Here is a 25,041-nt window from a genome sequence, read left to right as displayed (position 1 = left end):
AGAATAGGAAGATCCAGAGGAAAAGTGAGGCTCTGGAGAAGTCCTGGAAGTTAGGATGGAAGAAGTTAAAGCGGAGGTTCACCCTAAAAACATGTATATAACATTAAATTCTGCATACTTCCAACATTTACAGTATGCTGTTTGTTTTTTTTTTTTGCTGTACATATCGTATTATTGCTATTTTCCACCCGGCTTCCGGGTACACACTCCCGCGGGAGTAGGCGTTCCTATGCAGAGGCGCAGTGTCATGTGGAACTTCGCCCAGATGATTGACGTCTTGAGAAAAACTTCCCCTCGGCGGATAAGGCGCGTCACGAACTGCGAGTCGGCTCAATGCGGCGCCTGCGCAGTCAGCTCTACACGGCTCCTAGTCGGTGCACAGGCGCCGTATAGAGCCGACTCGCAGTTCGGCTACTTTCGGAAACTCGTGACGCGCCTTATCTGCCGAGGGGAAGTTTTTCTCAAGACGTCAATCATCTGGGCGAAGTCCCACATGACACTGCGCCTCTGCATAGAAACGCCTACTCCCGTGGGAGTGTGTACCCGGAAGCCGGGTGGAAAATCGCAATAATACGGTATGTAAAGCAAAAAAAAAACCAGCATACTGTAAATGTTGGAAGTATGCAGAATGTAATGTTGTATACATGTTTTTAGAGTGAACCTCCGCTTTAATGAGAGAGCTAGAGAGCAAGGGGTCTTGGGATGAGCAGAGAGGATGGTTTTAGTGATGTTATGAGATGAAGTTGGTGATCTAGCTTGGGGCAGAGTTGAGCAGCTTTCATGATAGCCTATGTAGAGGTAGGCCAACAAGGAGGAAGTTACAGTAGTCGAGAGATAACTAAGAAATTATAAAAATATATGTTTTGTAAAGTTCAGGAAGATGTGGACAGCAATAAAAATATTGTCAGAAGTTATTACTCTTTTTCATACTAAAAGGTTTTTGTTAAATGTCTTGTTCCTTGAAGATAAAGGAAATCTCCCCTGTAGGGGAGCAATAAACACACAAAACCTGGAAAAGACCCCACCTTTCCTGTCTCTAGCCAAAATAGAATAAAACGTCTGGTTAAAATTGGGCTTTGAAAAAACATAAAAATACTGAAAGTCAGGAATGAGTGACAAATTCATATACTGTAACTAGAATAAAACTTTAATACAGAATCATGAGTTCTTAGTTTCTTAAAGGATAAGTTTACTTTTATAACATGTTATGTTAAACTCGTTAAAATAATATATATTTCTGAACCAACCCTGATCCCTCATGGTGACAGCGGATGGGGGATCCTCTCCCCTCCCCCTGTCACAAATCAAAAGCACTGTGGCTGTGCGGGGCTCCGCCCACATGGCCACATCGTTCATTCATAGTTTCCAATGGATGGATGAAGTGCAAGTGCCATCTGTCATTGTGGCAGAGGGCTTGTAGTTCTCGATGAACTGCGAGGAATCCGGATACAGGTGAGCGCTCTCGTAGTTCCTTGATTCCTTCTACATACAGTTCAATAACTGTTGCTCATATGGGAGGTATGAGCAGACAAATGACTGAGAGTCTGCAGGATCCTTGCATTGCACACACAAGCTGCTGATTGTGGGTGCAATGCTTTATAGGCTTCACTGTAAAAAAATTATAAATGCACTTTTTTTTAACCTACAAAAAGACGTGCATGTATAATTTTTTGTGTTACAAAGGTAGAACTGGTCCTTTAAATGTGTTTTTCCTATTTCAAGCCATTATTTATTGATCTTATGTAACAAAAAATGTAATTCAGATGGGAGACATGGAAAATGTTCACAAAGCCTGAATGAAAGGTAAAGTGCCTTGTTTGTGGCAGCAAATCATCCAAGGTTTAGTGAACAATACATTAATCCATTACTGGCCTAACCAGTAAATGTGCATATTTCATACTGTGTTAAATCTTTCCTTTTAGGATAAGTCCATTAGTACCAGCCTGCCTGTACTTGATTTAATTGATGCCATTGCACCTAAGGCTGTCAATGCAGAGATGGTAAAAAGGGATAATCTTTCCGATGGGGACAAAATGAAGAATGCAAAGTAAGTTATTTATTTATGTTCTTATGTTGATGTAAGAGGGTATTTAGTGTATGAATAGGAGTTGCAAGTACTGGACAGTATTCAGATGTCCCTAGCCACCCTGTAAATGGGCTCCAAAGGGTTCCTGAGGTCCCTAGTACTTCTTGAGTCTTTTGGAATGGTCTGATATTCAGACAGAATGCAAAAAAGGCAGAATGATCAGCTATTTACAGACAATTATGTAAATAATGGTGGATGTATTCTTTCCATATACTGTAAAATATTATCTTTCATCCTGTGCAATACAAACATTCCCTACCAAATGGAGATTTTTGCCTTGCGTGAAGTAAATTAATGTTAATATATATATCAGCATTCGGTAGGAAGATGTACAGGCATACAACACCCTTTCTTTGGAGTACCAGTAAACACTATAGTGTTCTTACATTGATGAGTCAGAACAAAGAAGTTGTTGGAGATTTTTATGTTCCTGCTGCTCCTACTGTGTTTATTTTTATTGTGTAAAATGCATTCAAAAATCCCACAGGGAGAGTGGGCGAAGTAAGGCACAGACATTTCACAATCACTGTCCTTGAAATATATGAGAATTTCTTGGGTAGTTTAACTCTACAATAATTATAAAATGCAATCCGAGCAAACTATAAAGCTATAAAGTATAACTAGTATTGCAAGCTGAACACTAATGCCGCATACACACGATCGGTCAAACCGATGAGAACGGTCTGATGGACCATTTTCATCGGACCTAACCGATCGTGTGTGGGCCCCATCGGTTATTTATCCATAGGTTAAAAAAAAGCAATCTTGTTTTAAATTTAACCAATGGATACCTAATGGATAGAACAAAACCGATCGTTTGTAGGCACGTCCATCGGTTAAAAATCCAGGCATGCTCAGATTCAAGTCGACGCATGCTTGGAAGCATTGAACTTCGTTTTTTTCAGCACGTCGATGTTTTACGTCACCGCGTTCTGACGAGATCGGTTTTTTAACCGATGGTGTGTAGGCACGACTGACCATCAGTCAGCTTCATCGGTTAACAAATGAAAACGCTCCATCAGACCGTTCTCATCGGATGGACCGATCTTGTGTACGCGGCATAAGGATAATCACATCACCTCTAAATACAGTAGTAAAAATAAGCGCAGTGCAATATTGACTAGGAAATCATTCGAAAATGATAGATTAGCATACAAGTGTAGAACCACAAGACCCAGAACCCAGCAGAAGTATTCACATGGGAAGAAAGTCTGATGTCAGAATACACAGTATGTGACAATCCCTCCACCAGCAGGCAAAATGCTTGCTTACCACAACAGACGGACCCCTGAACTACCAGGAGGTCGATTGCACATGTTTCCGCTGGGGAAAATGAAGAGATCACCTGCAATCCAGCTACTTTGACGGACCCAATGGACATGTAGATACAAACAAAATCTAAGTGCCCTCTTCTGTTTAAAACTATAGTATTTTTTAAAAGGTGGCACACTCACATGGTATCCATGACAAAAAGACTCTAGGTACGAGCTGAGACGATAACTGTACGATCCAGCTCTGTCTACAGGTGGATGGCAGCGGGTGATGTCCACAACGTAGCTCCCCCCTCCCCTGTACACGTTACGTTGACATTTTGTTTGTATCTACATGTTCTTTGGGTCAGTCAGGCCTTGTACACACGGTCTAAAGACTAAACCGATGAGAATGAACCGAAGTTCAGTTTCATCGGACCGAACCGACCGTGTGTATAAACCATCGGTCTGTTTTCCTTCAGTCCAAAATTTTAAAACATGCTTCAAAACCGAAGCGATGGACCACTGCCCGATCGGTCCAAACCAATGGTTAGTACAGAAAAGCATCGGTTCAAAACCCGCGCATGCTCAGAATCAAGTCGACGCATGCTTGGAAGCATTGAACTTCATTTTATTCAGCATGTCGTGTGTTTGACGTCACCACGCTCTGACCCGATTGGATTTTGGACTGACGGTGTGTACACATATCAGGCCGTACGGCCACTTCAGAGGTGAACCGATGAAAACGGTCCGACGGACCAGTCACATCGGTTTGGTCTGACCGTGTGTACAAGGCCTCAGAGTATCTGGTTTGCTGGTGATCTCTTAATTTTCCCCAGTGGGGACATGCTCAATTGACCTCCTGTTAGTTCAGGGGTCTATCTGTTGCGATAAGCCAACACTTTGCCTGCTGGTGGAGGGATTGTCACTTATATATTCTGATATCTGACTTTCGTCCCAAGTGGATACTTTTGCTGTGTTCTGGGTCTTGTAGTTCTAAAATTGGATTTTTTTTAGACTTTACATCTATCATTTCCAAATGATTTTTTACTTTAACTCTACAGCCAAAAATCGAAACATAAGTTTTGGGTGGTTGATTTTCGCTCATCGGTTGCAGCTCATAAATCATTATTTGCTACACATTTTAATGTTGATGATTGCTGAGGATTGTGTATGGTGAATGAAGATAACCTGTTTGACATTGATGTTTCACACTATTCTATGATGCAGCCCCATGTATCTTCTCACAATACATTACAAATTCTAACCTCTCTTTTTATTATTCCATTATAAGGTATGCTATTTCCATTGCCAGAAAAATAGGAGCCCGGATATATGCTCTGCCTGATGACCTAGTAGAGGTGAAACCAAAGATGGTGATGACAGTATTTGCTTGTCTGATGGGCAAGGGACTGAACAAGTTAAAATAATGGATACAGTCTACTCCATGTATTGCCATTTAATAGGCTGAGTGTCTTATGAGGAACAGAACTGACCTGTGTATGATTGGTAAAGATATGGTACAGGAAAATGTGTATGCAATTATGGAAAAAGACGAAATTATTTCATCCGAAAACATATGTAATATAGAATAATGTTTAATAATCTATGCTTATTTTACCATGATTGGTCATAACCTGAATCCTGATACCCCTACTTTTTGTACATGGAAATGATGCAGGCACAGGCCATTGTCACATGACTTTATAACAACCTATCAAGGCGGAATGACTCTGTACTCTATAATTTGCTTTTATAAATTGCAGAATGGAAAAGCCTCAACTATATTGACTATGTTAGCAAAAGCTGTTGAAGTGTCAAGCCTGTTGAATAAATGTGCTGCAGGAATAATGCAAGTTAGAAATGTTCAGCTATACTGCAATAAACTGATGCTGGCATGGTAAAACCTTTCCTTCCTGGTGAGGTTGAACAAAGCCAGCCTCTGGAAACATGTCTGAAGCTTTGCAAGGTATCTTCTCTTGATGAAAAGTAGAGGATGGTTGATATTTTGACTCACAATCTTTCATCCAGCTTTGGCATGCTAAAGGAATTCGATGGGTCTCCTTATACATGTTGAACACACATTACAGTGAGTGCTGAATAGGAAGGCGAAAGGCCCTAGTTAACTCAACTGAGGGTTATTCTAACCTGAATGCCAAATGAAGGGGAAGATATAATGTGTTACTAAAACCCAGGACCCTGCATTCTCTATATCTGGTCTCCCACAGTACACATACATAGAAATGCAATTATTTTAGTAAATAAAAACTGCTAAATACTTTTTCTCATCAGCAGGATATAGCAGTCTTGAGAATTCTATCAGTGTCTGGTTAAAGCTTGTAGGAGGAGTTTTCATCCTCATCTGACTGTCTTATGAGGCTGCATGACACCTGACCCTCTGTCTGTACAGTGCTAATTGGCCCTGGGTTGATCAAATGTACCCGCGCCAAGAAAAAACCCCACCAAACTGAGCATGTGCAGAGTGCTCCTGAGGCTCTGTACTGTCAGGAGATGGCTTGGGGACAGTAAAAAAAGGGGTGGATCAGAGAAGACACAATCAAACAACCTGTTTACACAATGCAGAGGATTAACCTTAGATTCCACAGTGAATATAACAAGCATGCTTTGCTGCATATACACATGGATTTTACTGTTGTGGGTTTAGTAACACTTTAATTGTTTAAAAAACTTTAAATTTTACAAATTCACTGAGTAATCTATCTTTAATCCCATTGGGTAGTTTCGGTGGACAGACTGTCAGGTTAATTGATGGGGCCTTCCAGTTACTCTTAGGCCTCTCTATGTGCTCCTTGTAATTTTCCCTACTAACTCTAAAGCTGACCACACATAATACAGTAGAATTACTGTTCAGTTTGTCTCCGTTGAATCTTTGAAACACAACTAGGTAGTACAAGGGCCTCACTGGTTGGATGGCAATTGAAAAGAATGTTTAGGCTCACAGGAGAAATCATCTGGGAAGCTTAAACAACTTATATGCAGTGTGAATTGCACCATTAAAAAAGCATTACATGCATTTATATGCTTTCATAAAATGTCCTCCAAACACATGCAGACACAGGCTTTACACTGCCGGTGTGAATGAGGCCCAACATTACATTGTATTAGTAAAACTAGAACAAAATTGTACAGAGATTGTAAAATAATATTGTAATGCATATGGCCAGCTTGAAAAAACCCACGTTTTAGCCAGCTGAATTTGGTTAGTAGTGATCAGAGGGATATATGCAGGGCTTTTTTTAGCTGGAACTTGGTGGAACTCAGTTCAGAAAAGCGCAAATCGGCTCTAACCAAACGTTTACTGAAAATGAGAGAGGTGGAGCCACCTACAGTGTGCCGGGAGGTACTAGGGAAGAAGAGGGGCGAAGGTGAGATGTGGATGGAGGATGCAGAGGTAAGCAGCTGTGGAAGAAGGCTCTGCACTGTTTTTTTTCACCCCTGAACTCTGCACTATGTATGTAGCACAACACTAAACTCTGCACTCTGTGTGTAACCCTACCGAACTCTGCACTCTATACATAATGCACTCCTGGTGTTTAATGCCCCTTTAAAACCCTCCCACTATAAGTATGATTTCACCATACCCACTATTTGATGTGGTTTGGAGGGTATGTGTGTGTGTGGGGGGGGGGCGGTTGGGGGTTATGGTTGAGTTCCTGCACCTATTTTCTGAGAAAAAAGGCCTGGCTATATGACTGCTTGGACTGACACATGGTAATATCTGACAGATACCATGAAAGCTGATGTACTTGAGAGAATTTCAGGGCGGACACAATTTTTTTGCTGTGGGGGCTCACCGACCAAAATGCAGCCTTAACATATTCTGAAATTAGCCACCACATATGTATATGCTAAATTGTCTTTTTATTCCCATTCTGACACTGGATAGCTGTACCTATGGGCTGAACATACAACACAAAACAATCATTTTTGGTAGAAAGACTTTTTTTTTAAAGAAACAACTGTATTTTACATTTTTAAGTGTTGTGAGATAGAGTTCGATCTCCTACTGGGTGTTTTTGCTCAGGAGATTTCATGATAGCTAAGCATTGTTGTGACAGAAATACATTTTTAGTTGAGCTAACCAGCATATTCAGCCAATAAAATTATAGGAAAATCTATCCACAAATGATGCAGGACACATAGGAGGTTCAATACCTCTCTAGTAGAGTCTGTGCTTGAATATAGGAAAACCCCAGGCCACTGACAACAATAGCTCAGCTGGAAAAGATTAGCCTGCCATTTGTTTGTTAGGCATGGAAAGAAATTTCTCCATCTTGGAGTTAAACAGCAGTAGGGTAATGCCGCGTACACACGGTCGTTTTTTGTGATGAAAAAAACGTCATTTAAAATGACCGTGAGTGAGGGAAACGTTGTTTTATGTTTTCGAACATGCTTCAAATTTTTATGTCGTTTTTCAAAACGTCGTTTTTTGTGTCATAAAAAATGACCGTGTGTGGGCTAAAACGACGTTTAAAACAAAGTTTTTAAACCCACGCATGCTCAGAAGCAGGTTATTACGCGAGCTTGAATGGAACAGAGTGCCGCCGTACGTGCTGAACGTAACCATGCTTTGCTAGAGCATTTTGAAAAAACGATGGTGTGTAGGCAACGTCGTTTTTTAAAATGAAGTTTGAAAAACTTCGTTTTTTTTTCATGAGAAAAAAATACGTTTTTTTACAAGACAAAAAACGACCGTGTGTACGCGGCATGATAGAAACAGCTTCACAGAAAACAATGAAATCTGCAACAAAGTTATTCTCTAAGCAAATCTTGTCAACAACTGTACAGTTCCTTTGTATGAAAATTCTTTATTTTCCTTATGCAGTTATTGTTTTTTACTTGCAGATCTGTTGAGGGTATTGGATTTAGCTATGCACTTTTCATGAAATACAGTGGCGAAAATGATTATGTGATCCCCTAAAGATTTTGTAAGTTTGCCCACTTACAAAGATATGAAGGGTCTATCATTTTTATCATAGATGTATTTTAAATTATAGAGACAGAATATCAACCATAAATCCAGAAAAAAACATGATACAAATGTTATAAATTGAGTTGCAGTACAGTGAGGAAAAAAAATGTTTTTGATCCCCAAGCAAAACATGACTTAGTCATGTGTAGGAAGAGAGGTAAAATTCTGATGTATAATGTTCATAAAAACAAAAAGTATAAATGTGAAAAAAAAATGTGTGTACTGTCTCATTAAATCATATAATGTGCATATAAAAATGTCCTAGTGCGTGCAACTCTATGAGGTGCACAGTAATAAGTTAACTGTGCTTAAATGCGCAAACAAACATATGTAAATCCAATATCATAAATAAAGACTGCATGAAAATATATCACAAAAAATATCAAAAAAGAGTCTGTGATTTCATGTGCAAATGAATAGTCCACAATATACTGTATAAAACGTATGAAAAATAAAGTGCTCAACGTGCTTGATGTGCTAAAATTACTATATATGAAACCAGAAATCAATCAATATATCAAAAAAAGAAAATCCATATAGGTGATCCTAATCCAAAGTGACTTGTGCCTGGGCAAATGGTGAAGTGTAAATCACTAGTGAAAAATGGGTGAACTCCACACATGCTCCACCCTCATATCCGCAGTCACCAGAAAACCAAATCCCTGCTGCTCCACCCTCATATCCGCAGTCACCAGAAAACCAAATCCCTGCAGGGGTAGAAGGCACCACACTAAAGCTGCTTCTGAGATGGAATGAGTGGTATGTTTGGTATAAAAGATTATTGGAAGATAATCATAGCGACAAAATTAGGCAATATGGGGGTCACAAAAAAGACAGATAAAAATTACACACTTGAATTTCAATGGTTAAAAGCACTCAGATAAAAAAAATAACTCTGTGTTCATGGAATGAGAGATCCAGAGAAAAAATAGGATTCTATGCTCACCGTAAAATGTCATTCTCTGAGTTCATGGACAGACACAGCCTTAATCTTGACTTAGTGGGTATTAGCCTTCCTTTAGGAGTTGACTAGGCAGAAACGTATATAAAAGGTTAACTTATCATACACACCCTATAGCCCCGTCCATGGGGCGGACCCTCTGGGTATAACCCCTCTCTCTGCATCTCGCAGATCAGTTCGTCAAAAAGTAGTACAAACATAAAAAGTAGGGGAGGGTGCTGTGTCCGTCCATGAACTCAGAGAAAGAGATTTTACAGTGAGCATAAAATCCTATTTTCTCTTTCGTTCATGGACGGACACAGCCTTAATCTTGACTTAGTGGGACGTCCCAAAGCAGTGTCAAAAAATGAGGGGTAGGAACAGCAAAAAAAATTTACTTCACCCCAAAACAGAGCTCCTCAACTGAGGAGTTGTAACTCTAAACAGCCGCCTGCAAAACTTTTCGGCCGAAGAAGCATCCGAAGATGCACTCACATCAACTTGTAAATTTTAGTGAAAGTGTGACCGGGCGACCAGGTCGCCTCCTTACACACCTGGGAAACAGACACTTGATGTCAGAAACCCCAAAATGCACCATTGCCCTGGTCAAATGCATCGTGATAGGGAGGCGCCCAAACCTTTTATGGCATAAACCTGATCAGGATCTGTCGGGTCCACTTCGAGATGGTGACCGATGAGACCGCTGGGCCCTTTTTGGGACCAGCCACTGAAACAAACAGTGACTCTGAACTCCGGAACGGAGCAGTAACAGACAAGTATATTCTCGGAGCTCGGAGAGCATCCGAGGAATGCCACGTCGTCTCCTTAGGATTTGACGGATAAGGACAGAAGTATGGCAGTACAATGTCTTCCTTGAGATGGAAGGTCGAAATGGCCTTAGGAAGAATCTAAGGCTGCGAACGCAGCACCATCTTATCATTGTGGAAGATCAGATAGGGAGCCTTTAATGACAAGGCTGCCAGCTCAGAACCCATCTTAGCTGACATAACAGCCACCAAAAGGACCACTTTCTGAGAAAGTGTCAACAAGGGAACTTCCCCAATGTTCTCAACAGTGGTTCTGAGGCACCTAGAGGTCATGGCGTTAAGCAGGATGACCTATGGGACCTTGCGACAGCAGATCCTCTCATAGCGGTAGACGCCAAGGTGCGTCTGCTATTCAAATCCCCACGGAGGTAGTGGAGGACGGACCGGAGGGGCCACCTGCCGAACCCCCTGTAGAAATGTTCTCACTAGAGAGTGAGTCGCCTAGGGTCGCTGAAAGAAAACAGCCAGGGCAGATATCTGTCCCTTAACCAAATAAGTCAGTGGATTCCACTTCATTTCCTCGCAAAGGGCTAAGTAAGCGCCCCAAGTGCGATAATAAATCCTCCTAGAGGATAACTTCCTAGCCTTCCTTATGGTAGGAATCACAGAATCTGACAGGCCCCGGTCTCTTAGTACCTGGCTTTTAATAGCCATGCCGTTAAGCCAGCAACTGTAAAGCAGGATGTAGTATGGGACCTTGTGACAGCAGGTCCTCTCTCAGCGGTAGACGCCAAGGGACATATACTACTAGCCACACTAGATCGGCATGCCAAGGACACCGAGGCCAATCCGGAGCAATTAGGATTATAGGAATCCCGTCTGCCTCCACTCTGCGAAGCAGAAGAGGCAGGAGCTTTAGAGGGAAGGCATAGATTAGCCGGTACTGACTCCACGGCGCCTCTAACGCATCTGTCGCGTCCGGCCATGGGTCTCCTGACCTGGCCACAAACCTCAATACCTTCCGATTGTGTTGAGACGCCAGAAGATCTACGCCAGGCGTGCCCCATCTTGGGCAAAGGAGCTGAAACACCTCTGGGTGCAGAGACCATTCTCCTTGGTCCAGCATCTGGCAACACAGGTAGTCCGCCTGCCAGTTTTCCACACCCGGAATGTATATGGCCGAGTGAGCCGGTATGCTCCTTTCTGCCCACCTTAGGATGTGAGCGACTTCTGATGCTGCAGCCAAGCTACTTGTTCCTCCTTGATGGTTGACATATGCCACCGCCGTGGCGTTGTCTGACTGGATCCTGACTGGGCGCTCTCGTAGCCTCTGAAACCATGTGGAGAGGCACAGCCCGATCGCCTGAAGTTCCAGGACCTTGATCGGCAAATGATAATCCTCTGGAGACCAGCGACCCTGGGTCGACTGAACCCCCAGACTCCACCACCGGTAAGGCTGGCGTCCGACGTGATGACTATCCAGTGATAAGGAAGGAACGACTTCCCGGACAGAAGTGCCAATGAGGTCAGCCGCCACACCAGGGAGGCCCTGACCAGGTGGCTCACCCGGATCTGATAATCCAGGGATGATGGGCACTTGTCCCATCTGGACAGAATTTTCCTTCTGTAGCACTCGCGTGTGAGATTGCGGCTATGGTACCTCCTCGAAGGAGGCCACCATGAGGCCCGGGACTCACATGCAAAGCGGAGTGACGACCCTTCTGGGATGTCAACTACCGCACCACAGCCCAAAGGTTCTGCAACTTTTCCACAGGGAAGCAAACCTTTGCCTCTGTGGAGTCCAGAATCAATCAGATACACTAGGCGTTGAGTCGTTACCATTACTGACTTTGAATGTTCAGTAGCCACCCAAGTATCTGAGGGTCTGATGTTATAGACACGCTCACCTCTAATTCTGAGGCTGAAGCGGCCCTCAGAAGCAGGTCGTCCAAGTAGCCCACGACAGCAATGCCACGTTTTCTTAGTAGGGCGAGAATTGGGGAAATCACCTTGGTGAACACCCTTGGTGCCGATGCCAGGCCAAAGGGGAGAACCACAAATTATTAGTGGTCTTCCCCGACTGCAAAGCGCAGAAGTTTCTGATGCTTTGTGCATATGAGGACATGTAGATAGGCATCCTTGATGCCCAAGGATGTCAGGAAGTCCCCCGGCTGGAGGGTAGTAACGACAGAGCGGATTAATGCCATCCGGAATCCTTGTACCTTCACAAAGCAATTGAGGGCCCTGAGGTCCAGGATAGGACGAACACCCTCCTTCTTTGGTACAATGAACGGATTGGAGTAAAACCCCTGAAACCGATCCTGTACTAGGACAGGGATAACCACCCCGCCTTCCAGCAGGTCCGACGAGCCGGTAGTAGCTGGAGGTTGGAGGGAAAAAATCTGTTTGGTGGGCAAGATAGGAGCTCTATCTTGTACCCTGATGAGACTACCTCGTGAATCCACCGGTCGGGGACCCGAGGTGTCCACCAGGTCGCGAATTCGCGAAGACGTCCCCTGGGTCGCGAATTTGCGAAGACGTCCCCCCACCCGAGTTGGGTGCGGTAAAGAAGGGCCCCTGTCGCCGACGGGGCTCCTTCCCCTTATAGGTCTGAGGGAGCAAGGTGCTCTTACCTCCTGTGGCATCCTTAATAATGTCATCCAGGCAAGCTCCAAAGAGTCTGTCGCCTTTAAAGGGCAGGTCCGTTAGGGCCTTCTTGGAAGCTTGGTCCGCCGACCAATTCTTTAACCAAAGTAGACAGTGTAACAACACAGCCTGAGCAGAGGCTCTGGCCAGCAGAGGAATAGTGTCCAAGGCTGATTCACACACAAATTTTAGGCCCTGTACCAGTTGTTCCGCTAGGGCTACTTTGTGGGTGGAAGCGTGATGTGTTTGTAACCCATTGAGCAGTAACTTTGCCCACTCCGTTAGTGTCTGGGACACCTAGCGCCCCAACTATCGTTGGGCGTACCGCTGAACCTACTACAGTATATAGGTTACAGGATATCGGGTCCTTGAAGGCAGGATCCTTGAAGGCAGGAGCCCCCTCCACCGGAAGGGTGGTAAGCTTGTTTAGTCTGGACACAGGAGGGTCCACTATGGGGGACGAGGTCCATTTCTTTAAGAAACCCTCCTCCAGTGGGTAACGTACCACTAAGTTTTTAGGTACAAAAAAGTTTTTTGTGGTCTATCCCATTCCTTGTATAAAAGTTTGTCTAAATAAGACACACAAGGGAACACTTTAGCAGTGTGGGTCGCCTTGCGGAACCCAAAGGGGACCGGCGCTTCTGTTGCTTTTACAGACCCCTCTGTTTTTAGGGTAAGGCGCTTTCTAGCCCCCGTTCTTCCACGTGCTGATTCCACCTTGGCAATGAAGGCATCTAGGATTGCCGACATAGCGTCCACCTATACATCGGGTACAGGGGCATAAATTGCCAGCTCAGGTGTTTCAGGGAAAAAAATGTCTGTTTCTGATGCCATGCTGCCCACACGCTTGACACAGGGATTCCAAGCAAGGTGGACAACCCACCCTCCTCACTGCAGCAGAGATGAGGGGTACCCCCCCAGAGGACTCACCACCCTGGAACCAGCAGTGCAGTGCAGTTTAGCTGAGCTGCTTCTTGTCCGCTGAATACAACTGTCAATCTGCTGAATGGCTGCTATCTACAAGGCTGCTGTCCTTATCAGCTTGTTTGCTAGTCAGCAGTGTGTGTCTGTTTGGCTGCTGATTTATAAGATGGCCGCCGCTCAGGCGCTAGAGGTCAAGCATACTGAGGCCCCAAAAGCATGGCCGCCAGTGCTGTAATACTTGCATGGGCTACAAAAAAATGGCCGCAGAGCGGGACGCTAGAGGCCCCAGTTTCATGGGGAAATGCTGCCAGAGCATAGTTCTTCTAAGCGCTCTTCTTGGGGCGCACCATGCAGGCCGCTGAGTGGCTGGGAGATGCGGCACGGCCCCCCCTTGGGCGCCGTGTGAGCAACACCTCCAGCGCTGGGCGGCTACAAGAAAATGGCCACCGTAGTACATATAGACCCCAGAAGTATGGCCACTGAGCTCTGAGTAGAGGCCAACAGTGGCTACAAGAAAATGGCCGCCAGGTATACAAACAATTCAGCATGGTCACAGAAAAAATGGTCGCCAGACACACAGCAGCAGAATCTCTTATGCAGCTCTCTACATTGAAAGAGGGAAGCAGCAGCTGACAACATGGACACAAGTAAGCAATATTTATGCACTTATACTTTATATTGGTTCTCAGGTGGAGCTCCCCAGGGTAACCCCCACCTCAGCAGGCTGGGGAGGAGGGAAGGAGTGTAGAAGGGAAATATAGAGCCCTTTACTCACCTTTCCAGGGATGCCCAGCTCTGTTTTCTTGCCGAAGCAAGGTAGTAGTACTCACCCCCCTGTGGTTTTATGCTGGAGCATCCTGGACAGTGCATCTTCCGCATGGTAACGGAGATGACTGTCGGCCAGGCTACTGCGACTTGGCCCTGTAGACCGGTCTTTATGCAAGCCCTAGAGCGCATAGCACCGGCCACCCGTAGAGCGACGGGCAACTCCCTCCGAATTTTTTATCTTAATAGCTTCCTTTACCTTAATGCAGTGCTGTTTTCATGTCCTCATTGTTCGTTTTTGCTCTCAAGTTTCTGAAATTCTTCTTTGATCTCCAAACTTCCTGGTTGTCTGTTTCCTGATAACCACAGTATTGGGAGCTTTCTCTCTGTGGTCACTAATCAAGGAGATGTGATTACTGTGGCCCGGATTCAGATAGAGATACGACGGCGTACCTCCTGATATGCCATCGTATCTCTGAGTTCCGTCCGTCGTATCTATGCGCCTGATTCATAGAATCAGGTTCCGCATAGATCTCCCTAAGATCCGACAGGTGTAAGTGACTTACACGTCAGATCTTAGGCTGCAATTCCAGGCCGGCCGCTAAGTGGCGTTTCGTTTTTTTACGCAACGAATATGCAAATGAGGATTTCCGCCGATTCAGAAACGAATGCCCGCCCGGCGCATTTTTTTTACGTCGTTTGCGTTCAGCTTTTTCCGGCGTATAGTTACCCCTGCTATATGCGGCATATCCTATGTTAAGTATGGCCGTCGTTCCCGGGTTGAATTTTGAATTTTTTACGTCGTTTGCGTAAGTCGTCCGCAAATACGGATGGACGTAATTTACGTTCACGTCGAAACCAATGACGTCCTAGCGACGTCATTTGGAGCAATGCACGCTGGGAAATTTAGCGAACGGTGCATGCGCAGTTCGTTCGGCGCAGGGACGCGCCGGATTTAAATGTTACACACCCCCTAGCCGCGGAATTTGAATTCCGCCGGGGGATTTACGATCCGCCGGCGCAACTTTAGAGGCAAGTGCTTTCTGAATAAGTGCTTTCGTAAATCAGATAGGTTACGCGGATCTAAAGATCCGCTGTCCTATCTGAATCTAGCCCTGTATGTCTAAAACCCCTCAGCACCAATCAGTTTCGTTTTCCAAACCATCACTGCCCTGTATTGGCTCTGTGGCTCTGTACATCCCAGAAGCAGGAAACAACATGCAAAAACACTGCAGGTACATTATATGATTGATTTTTATCTATTTGTAATCATTTTTAAAAGGAATCAGTTAACTATTATGTCTCTATACCCTGTAAACAGTAATTTCAGCAAAAAAAAATTGTTTTCCTTTACAACTCCTTAAGGCCCCTTTCACATTGAGGAGTTTTTCAGGCGGTACATCGCTAAAAATAGCGCTGCTATCCCGCCTGAAAAACTCCTTCACTGCAGACTCAATGTGAAAGCCCAAGGGCTTTCACACTGAGGCGATGCGCCTGGCGGGAGACAAAAAAATCTCCTGTCAGCAGCATCTTTAGAACGGTGAGAGGAGCGGCATGTATATATATACATATATATATATATATGTATATATATACATGCCGCTCCTTCACCGCTCCTTCCCATTGAAAACAATGGGAAACCGCGGCAATACCACCCGCAATGCGCCTCTATAGAGGCGCATTGCGGGTGGTATTAACCCTTTATCGGCCGCTAGCGGGGGTTAATACCGCACCGCTATCGGTAGATTCCCGTGGCAATCCCGGCGGTATAGCGCCGCTATTTTTAGCGGCGATATACCACCACCGTGGCTACAGGTCCAATGTGAAAGGGGCCTTAAGGTCTGGGGACTGGCTAGGCCACTCCATGACCATAATGTGCTTCTACTTGAATTACTCCTTTGTCGCCTTGGCGGTATGTTTTGGGTCATTGTCATGCTAGAAGACCCATCTTCAGTGTTCTGGCTAGGGGTAGAATGTTCTTATCCAAGAATTTACAATACATGGCCATGTCCATTGGCCCCTCTATGTAAAGTCAGCCTGTACATGTAGCAGAGAAACAGCCCCAATGCATCATGTTTCCACCTCTGTGTTTGACTGTAGGGATGGTGTTCTTAGGGTTATAGCCAGCATTTTGGTCTCATCTGACCACAGCACTTTCTCCCAATCCTTCTCTGAATCATTTAGATGTTCATTGACCAACTTTAGACAGGTCTGTACATGTGTCTTTTTTGAGGAGTTGGACCTTGCGGGCGCTGCAGGATTTCAATCTATGGCGGTGTATTGTGTTACCAATGGTTTGTGTCAGGACCTGGGCTGTATGATACATTCCATTAGACTACTCTGCTTGGTGTCTTGATTGCAGCTGAACCTTGAACCCCTTGCTCCTTCCATGAACTTCCTATAAAAGCCTTGTCTCAGCACTTCCTATTTGCCAGGTTATTGTGCCTTCCCTGCCAGTGCCTTGCTGTTGTCTTTCCTGCTGCCATTTGTATCTTCAACCACCGGTGTTTGACCCTCGGCCTGTTCCTGAACTACTTATCTGCCTGATCCCAATCTGCAACCACCGGTGTTTGACCCTCGGCCTGTTCCTGAACTACTTATCTGCCTGATCCCAATCTGCAACCACCCGTGTTTGACCCTCGGCCTGTTCTTTGACTACTCTACTGCTTGATCCCAACCTGCAGCCACTCGTGATTGATCCCTTGGCTTGTTTACTGACCACACTGCTGTTTCATCCTTCTCTGTTTATCCGCTATTGGACCCTGGCTTGCTCACACCCTGGTGGGGCAAACTTGAGGACCGCGACCTGGTACTAGCTTGCAGCTAAATCTATCTCCGCCATCAGGAGATCTGGGGAAAACCAGCTAGTACTTAGACTCCGCACCTCAGGGGAGCCTGTGTCATCTGCCAGAAGTGACTGCCTGTATGCCTGTCCTGCCACTGCTATTGCAATTGGTCTTCAAGCCTGAACACCTGATCGTGACAGTTTGTTTGGTGACTGTGGTCCCAACTGCCTTGAGGCCATTTATAAGCTCCTCCCATGTAGTTCTGGGCTGATCCCTCACTTTTCTCATGATCATCCTTACCCCATAAGGCAAAATCTTGCATGGAGCTCCAGACTGAGGGCGATTGATGGTAATTTTGTATTACTTCCATTTGCGAATAATCGCTCCAACATCCTTCTCACCAAACTTCTTGCTGATGGCCGTGTAGCCCATTCCAGCCTTCTGCAGGTCTAAAATCTTGTCCCTGATGGTAGCTCTGTAGTCTTGCCCATAATGGCAAGGTTTGAATGGAAGAAAGAAATTCTGTGGACAGATGTCTTTTATAAACATAAGTTGTCATTAGGAGTACCTTCTTAAATTGACGGGACTAATTTGTGTACCATATGACCACATACTGTATCCAGTCTGTGGGAGCCAGAATTATTGTTGGTTGGTAGGGGAATCAAATATAGTGGAACCTCGGATTACGAGCATAATCCATTCCAGGAGAATGCTCGTAATCCAAAGTACTTGCATTGCAAAGTGAGTTTCACCAATAAAGTCAATGGAAACTAAAATAATTTGTTCTGCATTGATTTCAATGGCATGCAATACCGCATGCGGCCAGAGGTGGGGAAAGACGGTCTCCACTGGGCTCCATAGCATTGGAGGGCGGAAGCACCATCAAACGTCGCTTACGCCCAATGCTCTTACAGGGGATTTTTTTTTAAATGACATAAAAAAAAAATATTGCATTTTATGCCGGGTACACACGGGCAAACATGTACGATGAAACCGGTCCGTCGGACCGTTTTCACCGTACATGTCTGCCCGGGGACTTCTGTACGATGGCTGTACTAACCATCGTACAGAAGTCCGCGCGTAAACAATACGCGGGGCGTGTCCGCGCCGTCGCCGCGGCGATGACGCGGCGACGTGGGCGGGCCTGCCTTTTAAATGCTTCCACGCATGCGTCAAAGTCATTCGACGCATGCGAGTGACGGTGGGCGCTCGTACATGTACGGTAGGTCTGTACAGACGACCATACATGTCCGAGCGGGCAGGATTCCAGCGGACGGTTTTAAAACAAGTCCAGGAATATTTGCCCGCTGGGAAAAGGCCCGGCGGGCAAATGTTTGCTGGAATTCTGCCCGCTCGCGCCTACACACGACCGAACATGTATGCTGAAACTGGTCCGCGGACCAGTTTCAGCATACATGTTTGGTCGTGTGTATGGGGCCTTAGTGTTAATATGAGATCTGAGGTCTTTTTGACCCCAGATCTCCCATTTAAGGGGTTCTATCGTGCTTTTTTTCTATTACAAGGAATGTTTACTTTCTTTGTAACAGGAATAAAAGTGACCCAATTTTTTTTTTTTTAAAGGGACAGTGTTAAAAAAATAAACAGCTTGCGCACAAAAGCGAACGCATACGTAAGTCTCGCCCCCATATGAAAACGGTGTTCAAACCATACATGTGAGGTATCGTTACAGTGAGAACAATAATTCTAGCACTAGACCTACTCTGTAACTCAAAACTGATAACCTGTAGGAATTTGTAAAAGATCGCCAATGGAGATTTTCAAGTGCCAAAGTTTGTCGCCATTCCACAAGCGAGCGCAGTTTTGAAGCGTGACATGTTGGGTATCAATCTAATCGGCATAACAATATCTTTCACACAAATTGGGCTAACTTTACTGTTGTCTTATTTTTAAACTCAAAAAAGTGTATTTTTCCCCCAAATAAATACGCTTGAAAGACCGCTGTGCAAATACGGTGTGACATAAAGTATTGCAATGACCGCCATTTTATTTTCTAGGTGTCTAAAAAAAAAAAAAAAACACATACTGTATGATGTTTTTGGGTTCTAAGTAATTTCAAGCAAAAAAAGAACAGATTTTAACTAAACAACAAATCTCAACAAAATGTTTACCCATGCCTCTGGATTATAATGTAACCTCTGGTACAGAAAATATGAGCATTCGTTCAAAGGATGTTCAGATAACGGTGAAGTGTGTGTTGTTCCCTATATCGAACTACAATTTTTTTTAAAGCTGAGCTCTGCTGAAAAAAAAAATATTAAAAGCCAGCAGCTACAAATACTGCAGCTGCTGACTTTTAATATTAGGACACATACCCGTCCTGGAGTCCAGCGCCGTCCGCAGCAGAGGACGAGCGATCGCTCATCACTCTGCTGCCCCCCCCGCCATCCTCGGTGAGGGAACCAGGAAGTGAAGTGCTCCGGCTTCACTGCCCGGTTCCCTACGGAGCATGCGCGAGTCGCGCTACGCCAGCCGATTGGCTCCCGCTGTGTACTGGGAGCCGAGTGTTCCCAGAACACAACGGGGGGGGGACGGGACGGGACAGGACGGGAGGTGACGTCATGCCCGCAGTCTGCCTGAGACTGTGTGGCCGGAAGTGGGTGCAAATACCTTTAGACAGGTATCTGCACCCCCCTCCCCCCTGAAAGGTGTCAAATGTGACACCGGAGGGGGGGAGGGTTCCGATCAGCGGGAGTTCCACTTTAGGGTGGAGCTCCGCTTTAAGGAATATATTTTATTAACCTGATCTTTTGCAAGACTTGTGCAGCAGTACAGTATTACAGTTTGTGGTAAATGCTTTCTCCCAGTTTCTATTGTTAACATAACAGCTTTAAAATGTTTCTTTGTAAGAATTAGACTTGACATAATACACAGGAAGTTATATGATCATATTAGCTGACCACACAAGACCAGAGCTATTATGTTCATCTCTAGTACTAAGGCAGGAGTGAATAAAAGTAACCAGGACTCATGCCTTATGCAATAATGATCAGATTATTCCGTTATTGGATTGTTAGTGGATGTGTATGTTGGGAGAAAAGAAGCTTGTAGGAAGGTCTAATTGTTCAATGCTAGCCAGCTGGATTGCCCCATGTTAAATCACCTAAGCTGAAGGAGAAGAAGAATCAAGGCATGTATTGACATGTATTAGGGGGGGGGGGGTGCCTGGATGGGAGGTATGTGTCTCCTTTATTTGAGTTGTGGTTCCTTTACAGGAGACAACAAGAAACAGTTTGCAGAGTGATCCGGTAAAAGGGGAAAACTGGCGTACAGTTTTTCCAAGATTATTACATCCTGAATGGGTCCAGGAATTTAGAGGCTTGGAAAGATCTTGGGTGGGAAAGACTCTCCAACCCTGACTATGAGTACTTGGACCTGAAAGGGTAACCCACCTGTGAAAAAGGGCTGAAAAGGGCAGGGAGCAGCCAGCATGTGTCTATGAGGTGTGGTGTGGAATAGGACACAGTTGTGAGAGGACACTACTGGTCTCTTGTGACTTTTATGGACCCCTGCAGCAGGTGAGGACTTTAATCCCCTATCGAGGGACAAGTGTATGCTGTGAGAAAGTCAGCCTGTTGCCTTGTTCTGCTTGAGCAAAGAGCAGGTTTACTTTAGACCCAGATACCGACCATGCTTGGATTCTGATGCTTACAAGTAATAGTAACAATCCTGAGTATTATTTGTGCATTTATAGTACAATGAATGAGAAGTAAAAATGATTACTTCTAGATAAGGATGAGTACTTGCAGACAGCAAAAGCACTTTGTGTGAGTGAGGGAAGTGTGATGATAACATTAGGGCAATGAGTAGGTGCATCCTACAATTCACAGTGACTGTGTGTGACTATTCAATTATTTAAATATTAACGGCTGTTTGAATATCAGTGGTACTGACTAGCGCCAAGAAAAAGTGAACTGTACCCAAACACACTGGAACAGGTGACCACTGTGTTCTTGCAATGCTATATACAAGGGTGCGTCATCCAATACAACTTTGTCTGCTATGGAGAAAAAGTGTGCAGGCACATGGGTGGTTGGGAGAGAATGCAAGACTTCACTAGGGAATATATACACAGTATACAGTGCCTTGAAAAAGTATTCATACCCCTTGAAATGTTCCACATTTTATCATGTTACAACCAAAAACTTAAATGTATTTTATTGGAATATTATGTGATCGTGGCCAGGGCCGGCCTTAGGTGTTCAGGCGCCCTGTGCGAGCTCATCCTGTGGCTCCCCCCCCCATCTTCACCCCTCGCCCCCTGGTCACCTAAACATACACATGTATGTAATTGCCATTACCAAAGCAATTATGTAGTAAACATGTTATTTTTTTTATATTATTTTATTGTATTTCCTCTCTTTTTTTTTTTCTTATGTTAAGTCCCTTATATCCTCCTATTTTTATCTGAAAAAGTAGGGCCAGGGGCTCAGTGTGACTTACCTTTCGGTGGACGGTGTGGCTTTGCATTTAAAAATGGCGACGCCCGGTGCTTAGACGCCACTGCGCATGCGCCGTCTGCCCAAGAATAGCCAAGCATTTTCGGGCTTTCCCAAGCAGCGGCAGCGCATGCGCAGTGTGCCTGTCGGGGGCTGGCAGCAGCCATTTTTTCAGGTGACACAGCCGATGAGTTGCTCTTCACCCAGTCCCAGGGCAGGGGGACCTGGCAGTGCCTGTTGCTGTGACTCGTAGGAGTCGGACTCCTGTGATGATCATGTGAGTAACTGACTGCGACTCACATTCTGCGAGCTGTGATGGCTGCATGCCGCCCCTGTTGCCCATGGCATCCTGTGCAGCCGCACATCTCGCACACCCCAAAGGCCGGCCCTGATCGTGGCACATAATTGTGGCACACAATGTGTCACATAATTGTGAAGTGGAAGGCAAATTACAAATGGTTTTCAACATGTGTTACAAATAAATACTTTACAAATAAATATGTGAAAAGTGTGGCGTGTGTTCAGCCCCCCTGAATCAATACTTTGTAGAACCACCTTTCACTGCAATTACAGTGGCAAGTCTTTGGGGATGTCTGTACCAGCTTTGCACATCTAGAGTGACATTTTTGCCCATTCTTCACTGCAAAATATCTCTAAATAGTTCAAACTCTGTCACATTGGGTGGAGAGTGTCTGTGAACAGCAATTTTCAAGTCTTGCCACAGGTTTTCATTTGGATTTATTTCTGGACTTTGACTTGGCCATTCTAACACATGAATATGCTTTGATCTAAACCATTTCACTGTAGCTCTGGCTGTATGTTTAGGGTTGTTGTCCTGGTGGAAGGTGAACCACTACCCCAGTCTTTTGCAGTCTCTAACAGGTTTTCTTCTAGGATTGCACTCTATTTGGCTCCATCCATCTTCTCATCAACTCTGACTTGCTTCCCTGCTGAAGAAAAGCATCCCCACAATATTATGCTGCCACTGCCATGGTGTGTTCAGGGTGATGTGCAGTGTTAGTTTTCCGCCACACATAGCGTTTTACTTTTAGGCCAAATGGATACATTTTGGTCTCATCTGACCAGAGCACCTTCTTCCGCGTTTTCTGTGCCCCCCACCTGACTTATCACAAACTGCAAACAGGACTTCTTATGGCTTTCTTTCAACAATGGCTTTCTTCCTGCCAATCTTCCATAAAGGCCAGATTTGTGGACTGCAAGACTAATAGTTGTCCTGTGGACAGATTCTCCCACCTGAGCTGTGGATCTCTGCAGCTCCTCCAGAGTTACCATGGGCCTCTTGGCTGCTTCTCTAAATAAATCTCTCCTTGCCCAGCCTATCAGTTTAGGTGGACGGTCATATCTTGGTAGGTTTTCAGTTGTGCTATACTCTTTCCATTTTCTGATGATAGATTGAACAGTGCTCCGTGAGATGTTCAAAGCTTGGAATATTTTTTTTATAACCTAACCCTGCTTTAAACCTCTCTACAACTTTACCCCTGACCTGTCTGGTGTGTTCCTTGACCTTCATGATGCTGTTTGTTTACTAAGGTTCCCTAACAAATCTCTGAAGGCTTCACAGAACAGCTGTATTTATACTGAGAGATCAATTACACACAGGCAGACTCTATTTACTAATTAGGTGACTTCTGAAGGCAATTGGTTCCACTAGATTTTTTTATTTTTTTATCTCAAAACAAATTTTATTGAAATAAGTACAATACATCCATTACCGGCATCAGAGCAACACATTTCGTTATATTCTTAATTTCACTTAGAGTACTACAGGTTTCACACAATCGAGTACAGTGTATGCATCTTCACACTAAATACAGTTAACAGCAACATGCGACAGAGGTTCCACTAGATTTAAGTTAGGTGTATCAGTAAATGGGCTGAATACAAATGCATGCCACACTTTTCACATATTTATTTGTAAACAATTGTAAAAACCATTTATAAATTTTTCTTCCACTTCACAATTATGTGTCACTTTGTGTTGGTCTATTTCCAATAAAATACATTTAAGTTTTTGGTTGTAACATGACAAAATGTGGAAAATTTCAAGGGGTATGAATACTTTTTCAAGGCACTGTATGTGTGAACTATGTAAACGCTCATTAACATAATATCTGGTGATATCTGGTGATCCTTGTATCCTTGTATTTTCTCCTTGTCATTGCCCTTTATCATACATTTATGCAGCAGCTTTGCTTGTTATAGAATCTAAAGGAACTTAAAGTAAACCTGTCACAAACTTTTGCAATTCAAACTGAGCCATCTGTTAAAAATGACATAAGATGAGGCAACGTTAGTTGAAAACCACCTGTCAAAACAATCAGTGATACAATGATAAAGGGCTGAAATTATATTAAAGTCTTGGCTTTTTCTATAAAACTCATGCCTGGTCTTCCTGATGGTTAGTGATGCTGCCCATAACATGAAAAGACCAAGAGGTTGGGTCTGGTAGAGGTAAGCTCACATTTTACAGAGAATTTGAGATTTGTATATAACTTCAGGTGCTATGTCTCTGGAATATTTTCTTTGCATTCTTTTAACATCCAGTTACTGAACACATGCCTATTGTATTTGAAACCCAGGAAGGATTATTTTTGACCCCCCCCCCCTTCTCTATTAGTCAGTTATGAATGTAAGTATACTAATAATATCTATAAAAAAAACCAGACAGTTCAAAGTTTCCTCATCTATCAACTTTATCAACATAACCATGCCAGTAAAAACAAAACAAATAAAATGAATGGGTTTAATAACAGTGCACGTAGTGAATCATGAGGAGAAGTTAACATCAGTCGTCGGCATGTAGATGTCCCGTGAAGGGAACTATCACAACTCCCAGTGGATGGTTGTAGAATCCCAGGTTGATAGAGGGAAGTGTAACAGCCCTTGCGTGTGGCAGATAGTAAGGTCCCGCCGACATGCAGATATGGCACCGCAAAGGAGCCCCGTCGGGGTCTGTGACGTGACTGTATCTCCAACAGAACTCCCTGAAGGCCCAGAAGTCGGCGGAGAGCTGAGTACCAATCAAAATCATTTTGATCGATCAAAAAAATTAAAGATTAATCAATGAATTAATAGTTAATTTCCACAGCCCTACAAAAAGGGCAACCCTACACATGGGAAATCATATACTATACTTGGACAATAAACAATTAATTGTAAGTGAGTGAGTAACTTGTATAGCGCTACAAATGCAAACTAAATCGCCCAAGGCAAGGCAAGTCAATGGTTACAATACATGGACAAAATTGGGTAGTCTTGACCATGCATGGACAACAGATGGCCAGTTGTGGCAATATGCAGGCAATAGAGGGACAATCTGTGACAACACATTAACCATAAATAGGGGGGTTGATTTACAAAAACTGGAGAGTGCAAAATCGAGTGGAGCTCTGCATATACAAAAACA

General features: G+C 44.2%; 1 protein-coding gene across 2 annotated transcripts in view; it reads left to right on the top strand.

Moving 5' to 3' along the window:
- The window catches only part of PLS1 (plastin 1), a 149,870-nt gene extending 144,581 nt beyond the window's left edge, over positions 1–5,289 (top strand). For both annotated transcript variants that reach the window (XM_040349119.1, XM_040349118.1), the window contains exons 15-16: positions 1,923–2,047; positions 4,631–5,289. In XM_040349119.1, the coding sequence (XP_040205053.1) occupies positions 1,923–2,047; positions 4,631–4,766 (261 nt within the window). In that variant the 3' untranslated portion in view covers positions 4,767–5,289. The remainder of the gene's footprint in view (positions 1–1,922; positions 2,048–4,630) is intronic.
- The last annotated feature ends 19,752 nt before the right edge of the window (positions 5,290–25,041 follow it).

This window comes from Rana temporaria, chromosome 4 (assembly GCF_905171775.1).
Source record: "Rana temporaria chromosome 4, aRanTem1.1, whole genome shotgun sequence".
Taxonomy (NCBI): domain Eukaryota; kingdom Metazoa; phylum Chordata; class Amphibia; order Anura; family Ranidae; genus Rana; species Rana temporaria.
Note: the sequence above shows the minus strand (reverse complement) of the source record. Positions and strands in the feature narration are given on the sequence as shown.